The sequence below is a fragment of the Natator depressus genome, chromosome 1 (assembly GCF_965152275.1).
Source record: "Natator depressus isolate rNatDep1 chromosome 1, rNatDep2.hap1, whole genome shotgun sequence".
NCBI classification, from domain to species: domain Eukaryota; kingdom Metazoa; phylum Chordata; order Testudines; family Cheloniidae; genus Natator; species Natator depressus.
Genome location: NC_134234.1, coordinates 252,065,234 through 252,088,151, shown reverse-complemented (window position 1 = coordinate 252,088,151; position 22,918 = coordinate 252,065,234). Strand labels below are relative to the sequence as shown.

Below are 22,918 nucleotides of genomic sequence, written 5' to 3'. Positions count from 1 at the left end.
AGCTACTATACACAGGGTGAAAAGGACATGGCTTTTAAACTGTAGGATTCTTCCCGAGAGGTAATATTCCCTACATGGTCAGTGGCCAGTAGCCTTAGAGCAAAAGATTTTGTGAGGAGGGAGAATATCATGTTAATCAGATATTCCCAACTGGGAAATACATGCTGTCATTCTAAGGGAAGGAAGCTGTGCGGTAATAAGTTTCTTGTTATATGTATAATGGAGATGCCAGCTTTTTTCAACAGTAGCAGGTATTAAGATCTTCATTTTGGTGATGCATATGTTCAAATGAGGGGCTGTTTGCATAGATCATAGAATCATAGAATATCAGGGTTGGAAGGGACCTCAGGAGGTCATCTAGTCCAACCCCCTGCTCAAAGCAGGGCCGATCCCCAATTAAATCATCCCAGATCTGTCAGTATTCCCATTATAACCCATTCTTTTCATGGATGTATAACATGGCTGCAAACTTTCAACCAGGCTATACATTCTCAGCCTGTAAATACTGAATATACACAGTGTAGATATGGATAAGATTGTGTCATTTGAGAAATAGTATGACAAAAAATAATTTAAGACAATTACCAATGGGGCAAAATTAAGGTTGTACATGGAACCTTACCTTAGACCGGGGTAGACAAACTACGGCCTGGGGGCTGCATCCAACCCTCCAGACATTTTAAGCCTGCCCTCGAGTTCCCTCTGGGGAGCGGCATCCGGGGTTTGCCCCGCTCTGGCACTCCAGCCAGGGAGCAGGGTCAGAGGCTCCTATGTGTAGGGGCAGCCAGGGGGCTCCGCACACTGCAGCTGCCCCCACAGCTCCCATTGGCCAGGAACCACAGCCAATGGGAGATGTGGGGTGGCACCTGCGAACAGGGCAGTGCACAGAGCCACCTGATCACGCCTCCACGTAGGAGCCAGAGTGGGAACATGCTGTTGCTTCTGGGAGCTGCTTGAGGTAAGCGCTGCCTGGAGCCTGCACCCCTGATTCCCTCCCGTGCCCCAACCCCATGCCCCAGCCCTGATCCCCCCTCCCAGCCTCCCAACCCCTCAGTCCCAGCCCGGAGCACCCTCCTGCACCCCACCCCCTCATCCCCAGCCCCACCCCAGAGCCTGAACCCCGAGCCAGAGCCCTCACCCCTACATCCCCACACACATGCCAACCCCCTGTTCCAGTCCAGAGCCCCCCCCCACACCCTGAACTCCTCATTTCTGGCCCCACCCCAGAGCCTGCACCCCCAGCCGGAGCCCTCACCCCCTCCCACACCCCAACCCCCAATTTCGTGAGCATTTGTAGCCTGCCATACAATTTCCATACCCAGATATGGCCCTTGGGCCAGAAGGTTTGCCCACCCCTGCCTTAGACAATTTCCTGGCTTTTGAGTGCTTAACTGTGCACCCTTAATATTCTCTTAACATACTTTATTTGAATGGGATGCATGTGTATACGTGTGTGTGTGTGTGCACGCATGTATTATCTTTGTGTGCGTGTGTGTAACAAAAGAACACACAGAAAGATAAATACCCTTAAACATCAACCAATCAACCATTGTCATCTGTAACATAGTAGCATGTAAAGGCCCATCTGGAAAAAGGAATTACTAATATCCCCAATTTATATGTGGGGAATTGAAGCACAAAGAGATGCAGTGACTTGTCCAAGGTCACACACACAGTCTGTGGTAGAGCTGAGAATTTTAACCTAGATCTCCTGAGTCCTAGTCCAGCACCTTCACCACAAGACATTCATAAATGGCTGAATTCAACCCAGGAGACTCTGCCTGCCTGCTTTGCCTCGAATTGGGATTCCCATGGCTTGTAAGAGTTTGGGCTTGTCTCTTCAAAGGACACTCTACATTTGAATTTGTTTTAAATTGACTGATGGGGCATCCATTAAGTATCATCACCTGCATTTTGTTTGCATCTTAAAAATAAAGAAGTTAAGACTTCTTTCTACTCCCCTACTGAGTTTTATAAAAGTATTTTCTGTAGGCTCAAGACAATACTACCAAGTTTGTGAGGGGCTCAGATACCACAGTAATGGGGGCCCATATGAGTATCTTTGACAGAGAGATAAAAACTTTTTTGGGCCCACCCTTCCTCCAGCCTCTCCCTTCACTCCACCTTTACTTCACTTCACTTCACCTTCTGGGTGTGGTGTTCTGGCCCATCTAGTGGCACTGAGACCACTTAGAGGGAGAGCTAAAATGAGTGTGCTCTACAGCCTTAGCTAACAGCCAGTTGGTTTTTAGCTCATGCAGTACTCATGCACTAAGCTCCAGAGGCCCCCGGTTCGATCCCACCCGCCAATGACGGGGGTCTGTCAGCGTTACACATACGCCTGCTGTTCAGTTTCAGCCTAGATTTTCCTGCTGCTTGTCACTAGTCAACCTGATCTTGCAAAGACTTGGAAAGAGCATTTGTGTAACCTCCACTCCCCTCCCCAAGAAGTGCATGAGAGAGACAGCAATGAAACAATGAGAGTAATTATACACAAAAGCTCAGAGCCTCGAAAGTAGAGTTGCCAACTGTCTAAACGCACAAACCCAAACACCCTTCCCCTAACCCCTGCTCCGCCCCTTTTCTGAGCCCCCGCTCACTCCAGCTCCCTTCCATCGCTCGCTCTCTCCCACTCTCATTCACTTTCACCGGGCTGGGGCAGGGGGTTGGGGTGCGGGACAGTGTGTGGGCTGGGAGGTGGGGCTGAGGGGTTTGGAGTGTGGTGTGGGCTCTGGGCTGAGCCTGGGGCAGGGGGTTGGGGTGTGGGAGGGGCTCAGGACTGGGGCAGAGGATTGGGGTGCAGGAGGGGACTCGGGTACGGGCTCTGGGAGGGAGTTTGGGGGCGGGAGGGCGTTCCGACCTGGGTCAGGGGGTTTGGGGTGTGGGCTCTGAGAGGGAGTTTGGGTGCAGGGGACTGCTGGGGCAGAAGGTTGGGATGCAGGAGGAGGTTCGGGATGCAGGCTCAGGCCAGGCAGCACTTACATCAGATGGCTCCCAAAAGTGGCAGCATGTCCGGCAGCAGCTCCTAGGATCACAGGCCACCAGGCAGCTCTGCACACTGCCCCTGCCTGCAAGCACCGCCCCCACAGCTCTCATTGGCTGAGGTTCCCCATTCCCAACCAATGGGAGCTCAGCGCAGGAGTAGCGCACAGAGACCCCCTGGCTGCGCCTACTCCTAGGAGCCGCTGCCAAACATGCCGGCCACTTCCAGGAGCGGCGTGGAGCCAGGACAGGTAGGGAGCTTGCCTTACCCTGCTGCACCGCCGGACTTTTAGCATCCTAAAATCTCCTGGATTGGCTTCAATAGCCCCAGGAGATTAAGGTCGATTCCAGGAGACTCCCAGTCAAACCGGGAGGGTTGGCAACCCTAGGTGTCTAAAATACCTTGGAGGATCTGGGCCAGAATTCTGGCAAATGCAGAAAATAAAAAGACCGAACAACAGAATTTTTTCCCCTGCTAATATTTTTCTGCTGCATAGTCCTTGGTTCTGCTTGTAACACTAGTAGGTACAAAATGTGATTTTCAACTTGACAATGTCTCCTTAATACTTGTTTTAATTCATTAACTTTTAACACACTGTAGTTATTAGCTATTTGTTGTAAAGTGCCAATAGTCTGGACTTCCAGAAAAGAGAACACCCAGTAGATAAATACGTGGAGATTTCACTTCCCAAACTTTCTTTTTTCAGCTTTTGTCACTGGCAGTTGCCAAAGAAGATGTGTGTTTCTGCTGGAATATCACCAAGCCACCTTCAAGGGGCTGGTTTTCTTTGCTTAGTTACTTGGCTTTGGAAGATGTCTGCGGAGTTGCGGTGTGGCTCGTGCCAGTTGTAGCAATTTCATTTTAAAAACTAAACATGTCACTTGAAATAGGTTAGATAAGACAGGACAGGAATCTGATTGGCTAACAAGCTTTCTGAACATGTCCCACAAGTAACTTTTACTGACTTTGCACTCAGTAGGCGGAGGTAGGTGCTTGGCCTTTTTGCCTCATAATGGGCCTGATCCTGTACGGTGCTGAGCATTCTGGCTGCACTCCAGTGAAGAAATTATTCATGTGCTTAACTGTAAGCATGTGAGAGTCCCACTGACTTCAATGGGATGAGTCACATTCTTAAAATTAAGTTTGTGTGCAAGTGTTTTGCTGGATCAAGGCCAGAGGTCTCAGCAAGTTACAGGTTTGAGCCCAATATGTGGGGCATTTCTATACATCAGGTCATATATTATTGCTTTCCTGGTCATATGTTACCCTGTAATTACAGCATATATGCAGACTTCTTACAGATTCTAAGTACTAATAACATGAGTGGTCAAATTATGGCTGCCACTGTGTGAATGACCTAGAGGGGAGGAAAGGATGCAAGCAGTCCCTTTGATTCCCTCCTCTAGGGTCCCAAAGCTGGAGGCAGCCAATTTTGGCTATTAGCATTGTGGAGTACAAAAGAGAGCATCTGAGACTGTCAGCGTTGCTAACTGGCTCAGAGGAGCCATATCTGGGCAGAGCAGAAACGAGGACATGTCTACACCCTGTGCTCTGGGAAGTGCAGGAGGAAGAGCAAGCTACCTTGCCTATAGGTATAGCAGGTTCTGCTACTCACTGCACTCCCCACCAGCACCCTTGGTGGTTTTATGACTTTCACAGTCAGAGCACTGGGACACATAAACTGCTGTCTCTCCCCCAGTGCTCAACAGAGCCCCTAGCTGTAATTTAGCTCAAAATGTTATTCTGTTACTCATAATTAAGTCTTTATGTCCTTTTAGTTTGGAACCCTGAAGAAATCTGATGAGTACCTAGTTAAAAGCTGCTGTGCAATTACAAACTTATAGCCTGGTCATTTGTAAAATAAAGCAAAATCCTAAGGTATCTACAGGAAATGCCCTGTAACTATTTCTTTTAACCATGTAAACTTCAGGCTGGTCTAATAAGGGAATATTAATGTCTTTTTGCTAGGGAGGAAAAGAAAAACAAATGAAGATATTCCATCTAGTCACTCTGCCAATTTTGTTTTTTTAGGGGAGAGTCTATGCTGCACGGTGTTTTTTAAAGCAGGAACAATAAAACGACAACAAAACATTAAGGAATTTCTGATTTATTTTGAGGCAGAAGTGACCTAGATTTCCAAGGCAGTTTTGCCTGAGTAAAGACTGCACAATTGGGACTATAGTGAAGGACTTAGGTAGGCCCTGATCCAAAGCCCAGTGGAATGAAAGGGAATCTTTTCACTGACTTCAGTGGGTCTTCGATCAGGCTGCAAAGGCAGTTTATTCAGGAGAAGACTGAAGAGTGATATGTGAAAAGGTACCACTAATTATTCCATCAGGCAGCAGAGGGAAACATGCAGCTCTGTGATTCATCACTGATGTCAACAATTTATATTTACATCTCTGAAAACAGCGTATTTGCTGCTGCCGCAGAGTCAGCACAGGTGACCTCTCACATTTAAAAATCTGCTTCGTGAAAATAATGAAGCTTTTAAAAATATTCTTAACTGGCCAGAAAGAACAATTTTCTTTTTTTAAATAAATGCTGGTAAGCCATTCATCACTAGAGCATATCCATTTTAAGGTGACTTACAATTTGGGCTAATTTGTATAGAAAAATCCTATAAGATGTAATAAAGAATGATAGCCTTGCTTAGGTTTTTTAGATCATTCTATGTAATTTATTTAGAGAATTATATCACTTTTATAAAAAGACAGTCATTCTTTATTAAGTTCTCGAGTTCTTAAGAGTAATTCCCATAGAACCCTACTTAATTTCTATGGGACTCTAAAGGTTTCATCCTTATTAAGTTCCATAGGACTCTTCCAGAAAGGCTAACTGCTTGGATTTGTCTTTTTAAATGAATGCTATTTAAATATTCAGTCCACTTGTTTGTTTTGTAAAGAATTTGATACAGGAGTAGAATTGGGCTGGATCATGGTGGCTTGGCATACTTTTCTGTTCCAGAATCTAAGCTCTCTCTCTCTCTCTCTTTTTTTTTTTTTCCCCATTTTAAGCCTCCATTTTAAAAAATGACTACTGATTTGGGTGTTTTTGTTTTTGGGTGCCATCTTGACCTTGAAAGGGCCTGATTTTTATAAAGTGCTGAGCATCCAACTTCTGAAAATCAGGCTCCTTTAAAGTATTTCAGGTCGGGCGCCCCAAACCACTCGTCCCATTTCAAAATGTAGGCCTACATGTCTCACCATTGTAGTTGCAAAGAAAATCTTCACATTGTGAATCTAATGTAGTTCAGGGCAGTAATGTCTGCCTGAGTCTACAGACAGTCTGAAACATTAGCTCTGAGAGAGAAGTGAACTGCCTTATTCATCTCATCAGAGTGTTGACTCTGAAACCTAATGATAATTTAAATGCCAGTTGGCTGTTTCACTGCTGTTTCACTGCTGGTTAAAGAATCCAAAAGGGCAAGGGACAATCATACTGTAAAGTTCTGCCCAATCTATTGTAAGTGGCTTTTTTTGGCACCTTGTTCTATGACTCAAATAGGTGGGGCTTGGGAGAATACCACTATTTCCCCGCCCCCAACCATATTCAAGCTGTGATTCAGTTGTGCCAAGACTGGGCCACCCAGAACTCATTATTCTCCATGCTTTACAATAGGAAATATGGAGTACAGCACCTTTATGCCTGATGTTTTTTTACAGCTTCAGAAGCAGCTGTCCGAGCTGGATGAGGATGACCTGTGCTACGAATTTCGTCGGGAGCGCTTCACCGTCCATCGCACTCATTTGTATTTTCTACATTATGAGTACGAGCCTGCCTCAGACAACACTGATGTAACTCTGGTGGCTCAGCTCTCAATGGACAGGTAGGGAAAGCTCTTTTGTTCTATAAGGAAATCAGGAACAGTGAATATCTCCTACAAACTCCAAGAAGCTTCCCAGAATTTCAGCAGTGCCATGCATTAGAGAGAGGAGTATGACATTTTAATTGTGAAAATAGGGGACTTGCACTCTTGAATGAAGGAGTAGGTGTTGTACAAGTACCCACCGTTTATCTATGCCAGGAAATGAGGTGCATTGGCAGAGCTGCATGAGAAGCTGAGGTTTGGAATAGCAGAGGTTACTACCACTCAGGACTGTGGGGCATGGTTCATTTGTTGTGATTTATAACAACCTATAAAAATTAGGAGAACTGTGTACTGGATGTTGACACAGTACAAGAGCTGGTCAAAATGTTCAGCATAAAAAAATGTCTCATTTGCACGTGCATTTTCTCGACACTAACATTTTCCTGTGGAAAATGTCAACTTCAATCTTTTTTTTTTTTTAATTTTCTCATCAGGAGAATTGATACAAAATATTGTTTCTAGTTGACATTTAGAGGTGGAACATTTTTTCAATTTGAAATGTCGGTTTGAAACAAAAAAAAAGTTATTTCAACATCTCAGATTATTTCATTTCTTAAAGAATATTAAAGTTTTCATTTTAACATTGATGATTTGAAACTTTTCAGAATTTATCATTCTGCTCAATTTTACAAAAGTTCAGTTTTCTATTCTGAAGTGAAAACTAATTTTCTGAGGGATGAAAATTCCATCTGCTGACCAGCCAGTACACAGTACTTGTCTTGTCTAATTCCAGCAATTGCAATTAGTGGTCCACTTTCAGAAACTTAAAAATTAGTATTAAAAACAACAACAAAGCCCACCCCAAAATCAACCACCTAAGTCAGTCTCCATTTTCCTGCAGTTTTTAGTCTGAATCTGCAGCCATGCCTCGCTCTGGCTGCTCTCAGCATGTGTTACAAGAGGGGGAAAGCACCACTTTAATATGAACAGGCAACTGATGCTGCAGTAAGTGGCTTCAAGGTTAAACTCATGGTATGATGGGATAACATGATTTTGGCAATTAATTGATATTTAAATATTCATGGTAAATAGGCCCAATGGCCTGTGATGGGATGTTAGATGGGGTGGGATCTGAGTTACTACAGAGAATTCTTTCCTAGGTATCTGGCTGGTGAATCTTGCCCATATGCTCAGGGTTCAGCTGATCGCCATATTTGGGGTCGGGAAAGAATTTTCTTCCAGGGTAGATTGGAAGAGGCCCTGGGGGGGTTTCGCCCCCCTCTGTAGCATGTGGCATGAGTCACTTGCTGGAGGATCCTCTGCATCTTGAAGTCTTTAAACCATGATTTGAGGACTTCAATAGCTCAGACATAGGTGAGAGGTTTATCGCAGGAATGGGTGGGTGAGATTTTGTGGCCTGCGTTGTGCAGGAGGTCAGACTAGATGATCATAACGGTCCCTTCGGACCTTAATATCTATGAATCTATGAAGTGGAGCACATATAGAACACAACATGACACGTGCACGACACCTCTTTAGCTCTAGCAGAAGGTCAGCACTATTCCAGGGAGGACCAAAGGAATTCAGATTGACAAAACATTTTCAGAATATTATAAAAATAAATACAGTCTAATGAAAGTGGCACCATTTAGCCACCTCCTCAGCACTATATTCTGCACATTCAGCGATGATTTGCCAGGTTCACCAGAGCTTCGTGTATTGATTTTTAATTTAAGAAACATTTCTTAAGTATTTGCAAACCTTTGAGTAAAAAAAACAGTCTCTGAGTGAATGCCATAATAAATTAGTAAAGCTGGTATGTGTGTGGTTTCCCTCCAGAATTTAATTCAAAAGAACGAGCTGCAGCTCTGTGCCATTTCACTGGCAATGATGCAAAGTCTGATCATCTGTTCTGGATCCTCACAGGGACACACATTTTACTGATAGACAGAGCTGCAGTTTTATTCAGAAACAACACCCCTTCCAATGCAGTGCAGGAAAACTCCTTCCATGCTTCACTGGTGTGTTGTTATTATTTATTGATTTGGATTGAAAATACTCTCTTTCAGCTAAAATCAATAAATAATATCTTACCACCAAAGAAGCATTTAGCTGTTTTATTTTTCCCTCATGTCTTTCAGTTGCTGTCTTTTTTATCTTCTTTAGCTGCTTTTATTAAGCTCCTCTGTAGCAGTTATAGAGATTTGTGAACAGTGTCTCAGAAAGAGATAGACATGTACATAAATGATATGCTGCATAGTATATACCTGCATTATTCCTTGTAAACTATTGTAAGAAGAAAAGGAAACCCAAGTCAGCCGCTATCAGTGTCTCCAGATCTAGTCCCACTGGGGCTAAGACTGACATGATTGCAGTGATAGGTTTATGGATGTTTGTCATGCAGGCCGGGGGGAAAGGGAAGGGGAGCAAAGGTACATGTCAGAAGTCCAAAATAGATGCCCACAGAAGGAGGCACATTCATTGGTGTTTGTTACTTGTTATATGTTGTCTTTCAGACTGATGCAGATTGCTTGACTGCACCACTAGCTATGAAGGCGTTATTCAGGAGTATACCTTGGCTAGACTGCCTTTCTAAAGCAATGTCTGTCCTTAGCATTCAGCTGTCAGAAGTAGTTGTTACAGTGCAAGCTTGAAGTGTGGACAAAGAAAGCCACAGTTGACACCAGTTGAGTGTATTGAAACTGGAATAAGAGGGAGTCAAGTGGCAAAAGAATTCCTAAGGGGGAAGTTGATCACAAAGAAACAATCAAACAAACAAAAAAGATTTACAGTAAAATCCTCTTGACTGGGCATAGACCCTGTTGGAAACAAACATGTACCAACTGATCATCTTGATTTGTCAGAGACTATATTGTGCTGGGACATATTTACTTCATGAACTTCTTTAAAAGTGAGCATTGCACAGACCAATTTTTTGAAAAACCAAAGAAACTATATTTCTTGGTTTAGAAGCCATAATTTGTAGATTTTAAAGGGCAAAAGGAACAATTATGATCATCTAGTCTGACCTCCTGCATAACACAGGTCATAGAATTTCACCCTGTGATTCCTACATCAAGCCCAATAACTTGTGGTGGATCTGAACATATCATTTAAAAAGACACTACAGAGCTGGAAGTATTACTCCTGGGGGAATCCTGCACCAAAAAAATAAAAATTCTGTGCCAAAAAGTAAAAAATTCTGGACACAATATTTTAAAATTCTGCAAAATTCTGCACATTTTATTTGTCAAAATAACACAATATAATCACATGAGTTTCAATTTATTTTGGTAATTTATTTCAAAATACCTGTCAGCAAGTATGGCTGTAACAATACAGACAACACAACATATTCAGAAAATGTTTTTGACAAATAGATTCCTTATTAGGCATATTAATACAGAACTTTGAGTAATAATTCATTAAAACTGAAATACAGAAACTTATTTCCTGCACCCCTCAAAAGCAGTGCAAAGGCTTGGGGGAGCCAGGGATAATGGAGGAGCTGAGGGAGTGGGAAGTAATTGCTGAGAAGGAGGCTGGGAGTGAACCTGGAGGCTTGTTAGGTGTGGGTGGGATAAGTACGGAACAGGTTTTTTTTCTGGGGAAGGATTGTTAGGAAGTTGTGGAGCCTCCCCAGTGCAGACCCTGGTGGACCCCTAGCCTTTCGCATTCAGCCAGGCATATCTGCACATGTCCCCATGTGCACTCTCACTCTCTCCTCTCCCCATGTGTCCCTGCACCCTCACTCTGCCAAGCAAAGCTGCCCCTGTCCCCATATGTCCCTGCATCGTCTCCCCCATCCCCATGTGGCCCTGCACTCCCATTTCCATTCAGTCCCTGGCTCAGTGTTATCACCCAACTAGTTCATGGCCCCAGCCCTAGTCTGTCTCCCCACTAGCCCTCTGAATCCCAGTCTGGGTGACCCCCCCCCCCAGCAGCCCCATTTGCCTCTGTCCATCCCCCCTCATATCCCATGCCTTCTCACATGGCCCCACAGGCAGGGTGCTGTGAGAAGGCAGCCTCTGCTCCCTCCCTCTCCACAGCTGGCTGCTCCGGCCCATGAGCCAGCTGCCCTCTTCTCTGGCACCACATCAGCCCCTGGTGGGTGAAAGGTGTAATTGCAGAATGACCCCCTCACAGCTTTTCTTTGCCTCCCCATCAGAATCGATTATTCTGCAGGGCCGGGAGGAATCTGTGGGAGACATTAATTCGGTGCTTGCTTAGTGATGTAGAATTCCCCCAGGAGTAGAAATATCCTGAAGTGAGCAAAACTGTACAGTGGAAAATGTATATTAACAAAAAACAGTTCCCTCCTAACTACTGTGCAGAGTTTGCAGACATCATCAGGCGTGCCGTTTAAATGAGTTATGTGTACCATGTATCCATTGCTTAGAGTCCTTGAAAGGCATTGCTCTGCATCTGTTCCCTGGCAATTTTCCCATTTAAGCAAGGGTGCCCTTTATCTGAGATCTGATTAATAGGATTTTGCTGATTGATTGGTTTCTACTGTGTAGCAAAAAAAAAAAAGTATGCTTTTCTTTATTGCTTAGCTGCATTACAGGTTTTATTTATGATTCCTAAAATCAGTAGCCTAAAGCCTTTCACATACCTTTTAGATCTTTTTTAGCGATCTCTGTTTCTAGTACAGCTGCATGTTGCACCCTGATAATAGCCTTTGTTTCAATAATAGATAAAAAGAAAATAATGCACCAGGAAAAGACTAGTCAAGGTAATCTTTCATATCTAGGGAAAAAGCTTTATATTTCCTGGATGTCATCAGGATCACTCAAAGCTGGAAGAAAAAGCTATTAAATAAAAATCAGAATTTATATTTTGCTGGTATGAACACATCATTCCTTTCTGCTACAAAGCTTAGGGAGATCGTAGGAGTGGGAAATTATTTCCTTTGATTACTATGATGCAGAAAACTTTTCTTGTGTCTTGTCTGAATATTAATGGGGAAAAAATCTACTGATGTGGAGATTTGGAAGGTAGAGAAAACAATTGTACTCCATAGTCTATTCTTGCTGATTTTGAATGGAATACCTAGCTATGCTGTATAGCCTTGTTTCACTTAACATTAACTAAAGATGCTTTTTAACCAGAGCTTGCTATATTATTAGGCGTCACATCTTAATCTCTATATGTCCCTCTAGAAACTGCCCGGAGTGTTTAGAGCATTTTGACCAGATAGGATTCAATTTAGTTCTGTGTATGGAATCTCTGTTTGGTGTTTTTGTCAATAATGTCATTACTGGTGTATGAGTTTTTAAAAAATATTATACATAAAATCTGTTTTTAAAAGTCAATGGCATAAGAGCTTGGAGAGAAATCGTTAAAAATTCTACAAATTGATATTTCAAAGGCTATTTCTGTTTCAAATGTTTTCTGTTTACACTCCATGGTCCAACTCCCCCCCCCGCCCCGCCACTCCACCTCCTCCACACACCCCACATGCCCCATCCACCCTATCCCATTTCTGTAGATGTGCCATCTTTGTGACATTGTCCTGACAGTATGTTTTCTTTTGGTCCGTAGGAATTTTCATAAAATGCAGTAATCACCCAATCCATCACATTGTATAACCTTCAAATATCATTCCCTCTCAAAACCTTTTAGGACCCTGCCCTTCCAGGGCCCTTGTAGTATTATAGCAGCCAAGTGCATTATGGGCTACTACATCTGTTCCCTTCCACCAGCTGCTTGAAAGGAGCTACAAAACCTTACTAGTTGAGGTTACCTTGACTTCAGTGAAAGATGAGAGCACTCAGCACCACCTTGGATCATAAGGCCCCCACCTGTAAGTGAAACTACTCAGGCAGATCCCTGCACCTGCACAGAGCCCCACTAACTTCAGTGGGACTTCACATAGGTACAGGAGTCCACCTGTGCAGGCCTTCATGCAGCATCATGGCCTATGGCAGGAAGAGTCCCAGAGATATCCGTTTCCCTTTTTTGATTCTTCCCCTTCTTCTTTCAGGCTCCAGATGCTTGAAGCTATCTGCAAACATTGGGAGGGTCCAATCAGCCTGGCACTCTATCTTTCTGATGCAGAGGCCCAACAATTCCTGCGCTACGCCCAGGGCTCGGAAGTCCTCATGAGCCGACGCAATGTTGGGTACCATATAGTGTACAAGGAGGGCCAGTTCTATCCTGTGAATCTCCTGCGGAATGTGGCCATGAAGCACATCAGCACACCATACATGTTCTTGTCTGACATTGACTTCTTGCCCATGTATGGACTCTACGAGTACCTCAGGTAAATATAGGGGGAGGCTGTTCATGCACCCTACCACCCACCCCCCCACACACACACACAGTGAAACAGTTGGGTCAGGCCCTAAGTGGAGCATAATAGCTTCGGATATTAGAAATGTGTGAACACCAAGCAGGGGAGAGGAATTATTTAGGGTGGCAGAAGGGGCTATAACTAGACATAATTGGATGAAGTGAAGAAAGGAGAAACTGAGACAAACAGTGAGCTCTATGAAACTGGGGAATAGTTCCAAGGGAAGTGGTGGAAGGCCCTCATTACTTGTCAATTTGAAAATTATATTGGACCAAGCACTAGTAAATGTGTAGTAGCTTCCTGTGTTAGCAGGGAGATGGGCTGGGTGACCTATTAGGTCTTTTCCATCTCTAGTGTGTAGGGTTCTAGGATGTCTGTGACAGAGGAAACATGCAAAATGTTACTGAAGTTGTTCTCCGCATGTGGTACTGTTAACCCAGCACTGTACCCTGGAAATGGGGTTATGATCCAAGCAGCTTTGATATGTGATTGCAAGACAAGAGCCTGTCAAGGCAGAATAATTAGTGTACTGAAATTGGAAGGGGTGACTTGAATGTGTATTGTATAATAATGAATGTGAACACACTTGACTGAGTGAACTCTGGACCTCTGATCATTTAACACAGCCTCCTTTAATGGAGACTTTTTCCCTCTGCAAAGAGAGGCTGACACCAGAGCCAAGTGTGTGGGGCAAGGAGGACACCCTCTGGTCAGACAGAAGGATTTCAATTCCTTAATCCCTACTAGAAAAGGAGTACTAGTGGCACCTTAGAGACTAACCAATTTATTTGAGCATAAGCTTTTGTGAGCTACAGCTCACTTCACGATGCATCCGATGAAGTGAGTTGTAGCTCACAAAAGCTTATGCGCAAATAAATTGGTTAGTCTCTACGGTGCCACTAGTACTCCTTTTTTTTTTTTTGCAAATACAGACTAACACAGGTTTCAGAGTAACAGAACACAGCTGCTACTCTTAATCCCTGTTGAATCTCATTTTTCCTTTGCTCTTCATCTCTCTCAAAAATTGGTAACATTTGATCAAAGTCATCCAACGGGGGTTCCAAATATGCAGACATTCAGTTTAATTGCACAGGCCCGGGCTCTTTGAATATAAAGAGAAATACACATTTCAGTGAATGGGATTGATGCAGGAAAGCGTTCGTCTCAAATTCACAGCTCATTCAGTTTTTTTCATCTCACACAGACACACAATGAGGTGAGCTGTTTGGCTGTAGAAGATCCTTGCACCATTTGGATGCAATCTGATTCCTACTTTTATCCCATTCACCTTGTAAATCTGTATATGGGTGTACATGCACTTAACTGCATTAAAACCAAGGGAGTTACACCCTCTGGTGTCAGCTCTCAGTTTATCCCCGTATTTCTCATCTATTTTAAGAATGTCTCCTTCTGCTCTTTTATGGTGCAAGAATTACAAAACAATTCTGTTCCTTCCCCCAGGATGACCCTCTCAGGACACGCAAATGGATTATTATTATTAGCTCTTCTTTTCTTTGGTGCCTATGTCTCATATGATACATGTCCCATGCTTTCTGTAGATTGATCTCCAGTTAGAGCTCTGAAAGAGGCCCCCATGGCTATGACATTGGCATGTGTTCCAGAGAAAGCACCTCATTCCTTCCCACTGCTCAGAGGTACAGTAACGGAAGGCAGCACTAAAAGGCAAGAAGAAAGGAGGAACAGGAGGATAATGTGGAGAAATATACTTGAGACTCTGAAGGATAGAAATAATTTTCAGAGTTTGAATTTGCTTCAGATGACTAAATGGAGAGCCCCACCTAGTGGTGCCATTAGGAAGTGAGAAGATTTCCGCTGAAAGTTGCAGCTGGTGTGTGATGCTCCACAAATGTTCATGCAGCTCTCACACCAGTCAGACTCTAACTGTGATTCCCTGTTGCTCAGGAAGGTCAGAATTGCTAATCTGACCTTCCTTGCTAATTGCTAACCTGGCCCTTTACAAAAGGGCATTTTGTGAAGGGCTTTTTGTTAAATAATGAGCAGTTTTAAGCAAAATAGCATAGCAAGCTGCCAGCCTGTTTTAAACAATGGTGACCCCCGTGTACTTCTTCACTGGAGTTCATAGTGGTACCTTCTGTGGGTAGTTGATTAGTAATATACATCTGAATGGCAGAAATTGTTCTTTAGGACTGCCCATGCATGCATTCATTTCTGTCCCCCCACGTACAGTAATAATAGGCTGACAGAAATAAAGTATGATGCTTGAGGCCTGGCTCTTATAAAGGGAAAGTCCCTCTGATAATACATTGATTTATCCATACTGTATATCTTCAGTCTACCTGGTAAGAAGTATGGGATGGGGGAGATGTAATGATATAATGAATGTACGCTTTCAGAAACTCCCTGTGTCCATGGCGTGGCCCAAGATGGAGAAGGTCTGGCCATTATTCTAGATGTATGTTGCCAGCAGCTAGATTTGAGATTTTTCACAGCTGTTTATAGAAGGTCACGTCAGTGCATTTGATCTCCATCAAAACGCTTTCCCGCCTCCCTTCATCTACTATAGAGTACGAGGAGAAAGACATGTAGAGTTCAGAGACTTTCAGTTTACAATACTAAGGTCACCTTTATAGTGTGTCCTGAGTAGAATTCTTTTGTCACCCGTAGCATTCAGTCATCTGTCACTCAGATCACCTCAGCATTGCCCCAAAGCCAAAGGCTCCTTTTTGGTAGCTGTGAGTACTATATTTGAATCATCGTAGAGGTTTTTTAGCATGAAATAACTAGACAGGTTCTCTCTCTAGACCATCTACAGCTGCAGTGGCTAGTGCGAAGGTTCCCTCCTGCCTTACCTGTCTCAGATATACTCCTCACATCCACTGACACACTGGGAGTTTATATCCTCACTGTGTTCCTCTGGATTTATACCTGCCCCTCTCTAGCATGAAATGTGAAATATTTTTGGCCGCCTTGCACTGTGCATCGACTGTGCTCAATGGGAGACAAACATCACAAAGTAGCTGTTAGTTTTATTTGTCGGATGTATTTGTTGGTTTTGCAGAGAGGAAGAATGATCTGATGGACTGACCACAGGACAGGGAACTCTTGGGTTCCAACCTCAGCTCTGCCACTGACTTGTAAATTAGTCTTGGACAAGTCACTTTAGGCCTGGTCTGAGCCCCATTTGAGTCAGTGGAAAGACTCCCATTCAATTGAGGGGGTTTAGGATTAGGCTATTCACCTTTCTGTGAGAATGTCTACACTGCAATTGAAGGTGTGATTGTAACACAGGTAGACATACCCATGCTAGCTTTAATACAGTTAGTATGGCCCAAAATAGAAGTGAAGATGCAGCAGCACAGACCCCGGCATGGGCTAGCGATGTGGGTGTGTACCCAGGGTTCTGGGTGGGTTTGAACAGTTTAAACTGTAATCAAAACGTAAGTCTGGAAGGGACCACAACAGGTCATGTAGTCCTGTCCCCTGCACTGAGGCAGGACCAAGTACACCTAAATCATCCCTGACAGGTGTTTGTCTATCCTGTTCTTAAAAACCTCCAGTGATGGGGATGGGGACCAGGCGGGTGGTAGTGGTCGGGGACTCTCTCCTCAGGGGGACTGAGTCATCTATCTGCCGCCCCGACTGGGAAAACCGAGAAGTCTGCTGCTTGCCAGGAGCTAGGATTCACGATGTGACGGAGAGACTGCCCAGACTCATCAAGCCCTCGGATTGCTACCCCTTCCTGCTTCTCCACGTGGGCACCAATGATACTGCCAAGAATGACCTTGAGCGGATCACTGTGGACTACGTGGCTCTGGGAAGAAGGATAAAGGAGTTTGAGGCGCAAGTGGTCTTCTCATCCATCCTCCCCGTGGAAGGAAAAGGCCTAGATAGAGACCATCGAATCGTGGAAGTCAATGAATGGCTACGCAGGTGGTGTCGGAGAGAAGGCTTTGGATTCTTTGACCATGGGATGGTGTTCCAAGAAGGAGGAGTGCTAGGCAGAGACGGGCTCCACCTAACGAAGAGAGGGAAGAGCATCTTCGCAAGCAGGCTGGCTAACCCAGTGAGGAGGGCTTTAAACTAGGTTTACCGGGGGAAGGAGACCAAAGCCCTGAGGTAAGTGGGGAAGTGGGATACCGGGAGGGAGCAGGAGCGCGCGAGAGGGCAGGGCTCCTGCCTCATACTGAGAAAGAGGGACGATCAGCGAGTTATCTCAAGTGCCTATACACAAATGCAAGAATCCTGGGAAACAAGCAGGGAGAACTGGAAGTCCTGGCACAGTCAAGGAATTATGATGTGATTGGAGTAACAGAGACTTGGTGGGATACCTCACATGACTGGAGTACTGTCATGTCATGGATGGATATAAATTGTTCAGGAAGGACAGGCAGGGCAGAAAAGGTAGGAGAGTTGCACTGTATGTGAGGGAGCAGTATGACTGCTCAGAGCTCAAGTATGAAACTGCAGAAAAACCTGAGTCTCTCTGGATTAAGTTTAGAAGTGTGAGCAACAAGGGTGATGTCGTGGTGGGAGTCTGCTATAGACCACCAGACCAGGAGGATGAGGTGGACGAGGCTTTCTTCCAGCAACTCACGGAAGTTACTAGATCGCAGGCCCTGGTTCTCATGGGAGACTTCAATCACCCTGATATCTGCTGGGAGAGCAATACAGCGGTACACAGACAATCCAGGAAGCTTTTGGAAAGGGTAGGGGACAATTTCCTGGTGCAAGTGCTGGAGGAACCAACTACGGGCAGAGCTCTTCTTGACCTGCTGCTCACAAACCGGGAAGAATTAGTAGGGGAAGCAAAAGTGGATGGGAACCTGGGAGGCAGTGACCATGAGATGGTCGAGTTCAGGATCCTGACACAGGGAAGAAAGGAGAGCAGCAGAATATGGACCCTGGACTTCAGAAAAGCAGACTTTGACTCCCTCAGGGAACTGATGGGCAGGATCCCCTGGGAGAATAACATGAGGGGGAAAGGAGTCCAGGAGAGCTGGCTGTATTTTAAAGAATCCTTATTGAGGTTACAGGGACAAACCATCCCGATGTGTAGAAAGAATAGTAAATATGGCAGGCGACCAGCTCGGCTTAACAGTGAAATCCTTGCTGATCTTGAACACAAAAAAGAAGCTTACAAGAAGTGGAAGATTGGACAAATGACCAGGGAAGAGTATACAAATATTGCTTGGGGATGCAGGAGTGAAATCAGAAAGGCCAAATCCCACCTGGAGTTGCAGCTAGCAAGAGATGTTAAGAGTAACAAGAAGGGTTTCTTCAGGTATGTTAGCAACAAGAAGAAAGTCAAGAAAAGTGTGGGCCCCTTACTGAATGAGGGAGGCAACCTAATGACAGAGGATGTGGAAAAAGCTAATGTACTCAATGCTTTTTTTGCCTCTGTCTTCACGAACAAGGTCAGCTCCCAGACTACTGCACTGGGCAGCACAGCATGGGGAGGAGGTGACTAGCCCTCTGTGGAGAAAGAAGTGGTTCAGGACTATTTAGAAAAGCTGGACGAGCACAAGTCCATGGGGCCGGATGCGCTGCATCTGAGAGTGCTAAAGGAGTTGGCGGATGTGATTGCAGAGCCATTGGCCATTATCTTTGAAAACTCATGGCGATCGGGGGAAGTCCCGGATGACTGGAAAAAGGCTAATGTAGTGTCCATCTTTTAAAAAGGGAAGAAGGAGGATCCTGGGAACTATAGGCCAGTCAGCCTCACCTCAGTCTCTGGAAAAATCATGGACCAGGTCCTCAAGGAATCAATTCTGAAGCACTTACACGAGAGGAAAGTGATCAGGAACAGTCAGCATGGATTCACCAAGGGCAAGTCATGCCTGACTCATCTAATTGCCTTCTATGACGAGATAACTGGCTCTGTGGATGAGGGGAAAGCGGTGGACGTGTTGCTCCTTGACTTTAGCAAAGCTTTTGACGCGGTCTCCCACAGTATTCTTGCCAGCAAGTTAAAGAAGTATGGGCTGGATGAATGAACTATAAGGTGAATAGAAAGTTGGCTAGATTGTCGGGCTCAACGGGTAGTGATCAATGGCTCCATGTCTAGTTGGCAGCCGGTATCAAGCGGAGTGTCCCAAGGGTCTGTCTTTGGGCTGGTTTTATTCAATATCTTCATAAATGATCTGGAGGATGGTGTGGATTGCACCCTCAGCAAGTTTGCAGATGACACTAAACTGGGAGGAGAGGTAGATACGCTGGAGGGTAGGGATAGGATACAGAGGGACCTAGACAAATTAGAGGATTGGGCCAAAAGAAATCTGATGAGGTTCAACAGGGACAAGTGCAGAGTCCTGGACTTAGGATGGAAGAATCCCATGCACCACTACAGACTAGGGACCGAATGGCTAGGCAGCAGTTCTGCAGAAAAGGACCTAGGGGTTACAGTGGACGAGAAGCTGGATGTGAGTCAACTGTGTGCCCTTGTTGCCAAGAAGGCCAATGGCATTTTGGGATGTATACGTAGGGGCATTGCCAGCAGATCAAGGGACGTGATCGTTCCCCTCTATTCGACATTGGTGAGGCCTCATCTGGAGTACTGTGTCCAGTTTTGGGCCCCACACTACAAGAAGGATGTGGAAAAATTGGAAAGAGTCCAGCGAAGGGCAACAAAAATTATTAGGGGACTGGAACACATGACTTGTGAGGAGAGGCTGAGGGAACTGGGATTGTTTAGTCTGCGGAAGAGAAAAATGAGGGGGGATTTGGTAGCTGCTTTCAACTACCTGAAAGGGGGTTCCAAAGAGGATGGATCTAGACTGTTCTCAGTGGTAGCTGATGACAGAACAAGGAGTAATGGTTTCAAGTTGCAGTGGGGGAGGTTTAGGTTGGATATTAGGAAAACCTTTTTCACTAGGAGGTTGGTGAAACACTGGAATGCGTTACCTAGGGAGGTGGTGGAATCTCCTTCCTTAGATATTTTTAAGGTCAGGCTTGACAAAGCCCTGGCTGGGATGATTTAGTTGGGGATTGGTCCTGCTTTGAGCAGGGGTTGGACTTGATGACCTCCTGAGGTCCCTTCCAACCCTGATATTCTATGATTCTATGGGGATTTCACAACCTCCCTTGGAAGCCTGTTCCAGAGCTTAACTATCCTTATAGATAGAAAGTTTTCCCTATTATCTAACCTAAATCTTCTTTGCTGCAGATTCAGCAGTCAGAGGACATGGAGAACAATTGATCACCATCCTGTTTGTAACAGCCCTTCACGTATTGAAGACTGTTATCTGATTCCGACTCAGTCTGCTTTTCTCAGGACTAAACATGCCCTTTTTTTTTAAACATTTCCTCATAGATCAGGTTTTCTAAACTGTTTATATTTTTGTTTTTCCTCTGGACTCTCTCCAGTTTGTCCACATATCTCTTAAAGTGTGGTGCCCAGAACTGGACATACTACTCCAGCTGAGGCCTCACCAGTGTCAATTGGACAATCACCCCCTGTGTCTTACATGCAACAACCTGTTAATACACCCTAGAATTATATTAGCCTTTTCCACAACTGCATCACATTGTTGACTCATATTCAATTTGTGATCCACTGTGACACCCAGATCATTTTCTGCAGTACTACTGCCCTGCAAATTAATCCCAATTTTGTATTTGTGCATTTGATTTTTCCTTCCAAAGTGTAGTACTTTGAACTTGTCTTTATTGAATTGCACCTTGTTGATTTCAGACCAATTCTCCAATTTGACGTGGTCATTTTGAATTCTAATCCTCTCCTCCAAAGCACTTGGAACCCCTTCCACCTTGGTGTCATCCATAACTGCACACTATTCAAACTATGCTCTGAAAACAGAATTATTAATTTCCTTCTGGGTTTTTCTGTGGAACTCATTATCCAAGTCATTAATGAAAATATTGAATAGTACCAGACCGAGGACAGACCCCATTGGGACTCCACTAGATAAATCCACTTAGTTCGATAGTGAATCATTGATAATTACTCTTTGAGTACGGTCTTTCAACCAGTTATGCACGCATCCATACCATATTTCCCAAGTGAGCTTATGTGAATGTCATGTGGGACTGTGTCAAAAGCCTTACTAAAATGAAGATATATCACATCTACAGCTTTCCTTCTATTGCACACAAGGATGTGTGCAATAGGGGTTGCACACAAGGATGCCTGGGAAATGGTTTCCTAGACAATGCTAACAAAGAGAAAGTCTTCACAAATTCACATATCCTTGTTTTAGGTGTTTGGGAAAATTATAGGTATTAGAAAATAGATGCTGAGGTATTAAAACTGAAAATACCTTCTCAAGAACTGTACACAAAGTAAATAGTTTCCCCAGTGTTAGTTGCAAAATATCCAGATTTATTATTGGCATTCCATTACACACATCCAGTGACAATTATGGTTGAAATCTTTCTAATTCAAATACCACAACGCCCACCGAAAAGGTGGAAGAAAATCGAATATACTTCAGACTATGAAATAGGTAGATTGTAATGGAATGGTGCCGCTAGAAAAATTAACATTGAAAAAATATTTTGATCAGTAAAACTGAGCATATCAAGTGCAAGGAAAAGCCAGCTAAAGAACTAGTGGTAGCTCAGCATGCTGCCCTGAGTTGGGATATATTGTCCATGTTTGGGAGTTAAGATAGGTCCTTTGCTCACAAACCAGCAAGGCTGGGGAAATGAAAGAGGGAATGGTTATGATATCCAGGGAAGAATTCTGGTGCTGCACCAACTGTTGCTGTCTGGTTGATTTGAGATGAGCAGAAGCACTTTGTGAGCTCTGCATGTATTCCAAATCCCCTGCGTCCCCAGCAACTACATCCTTTCCCACCTCCTTATTTCCCTAGCCCCGACTCTCCCTCAGATTTTTGGTCAGCAGCTCCCTTTCCTCAGGAACCTCCAGCTCATAATACAAACATGCTATGGCCCCCACCCAACCTTGATGCTCCCTGCCATTTTAAATACCACCTCATCACTGCTGAAATAATTGAAAATGCTGTCCAGAACTGCAGTCTCCATTTCCTGTCCTCCACCTCCATCCTAGATCCCTTCAGTCTGGCTTCCACCCTCCACTCCACTGAAACTGCTGTTACCAAAGTTACTAAGAATTTCTTCATGAATAAATCACAGGGCTTCTACTCCATCCTCATCCTCCTTGACTTCTTGGCTGCTTTTGGCACAGTTGACCACACCTTCCTCCTTGAAACGACATCCTCCCTGGCTTTTCTTGAACGTCGCTCCTGATTTCCCTCCATCCTCTTTGGTTGTTCCTTCATTGTTTCAATCTGTGGACCCTGTTAAGGGGCTTATTCCTTCACCCACTTACTTCCCTGGTCCTTCTCGCATGAAGAGAGAGCAACAATACCTGAAGTCCAAAGGTGCAAACAATTCGATGTTTATTGGGGTGAACTTCCAGCAAGCATGATTCCAGTTTCCTTCCTTAGTGTCCCCCTTCCCAGCTCTGACACCACAGAGCCTTAGCTGTGGCCCTGTTCCCATTCCTGCTCTTAGCTAAACATGATTCCAATTTCCTACCCCCATTCCCTGTTCCCATTTCCCCCACCCCACCCACACTTCCTGATTGACTGCAGACTACATAGTAAAACTTGAGTTCTGCTTAGCTATACCTTAACCAATCATTTTACTGAAATTTAACTAACCAATCCTAACATATTGTAACATGATTATTTAACCAGTTATATCCCACCACCTTAATTAGTTTACGCCCAGCAAAATTAATTATACAGCAGACAGGAACAATCACAGAACCAGACAGAGATTATGCAGACAAACAATAGGGAAATGGGGACTACAGTGATAGAACAAACACAGAAATGTGAATTTCACATCCCAGCTATTGATAAGT

The 22,918-nt window shown here is 44.4% G+C and overlaps 1 protein-coding gene across 2 annotated transcripts in view; it reads left to right on the top strand.

The window, feature by feature from the left end:
* LARGE1 (LARGE xylosyl- and glucuronyltransferase 1) overlaps positions 1–22,918 on the top strand; it is a 370,873-nt gene that overhangs the window by 325,314 nt on the left and 22,641 nt on the right. For both annotated transcript variants that reach the window (XM_074941326.1, XM_074941319.1), the window contains exons 11-12: positions 6,649–6,812; positions 12,781–13,059. In XM_074941326.1, the coding sequence (XP_074797427.1) occupies positions 6,649–6,812; positions 12,781–13,059 (443 nt within the window). The remainder of the gene's footprint in view (positions 1–6,648; positions 6,813–12,780; positions 13,060–22,918) is intronic.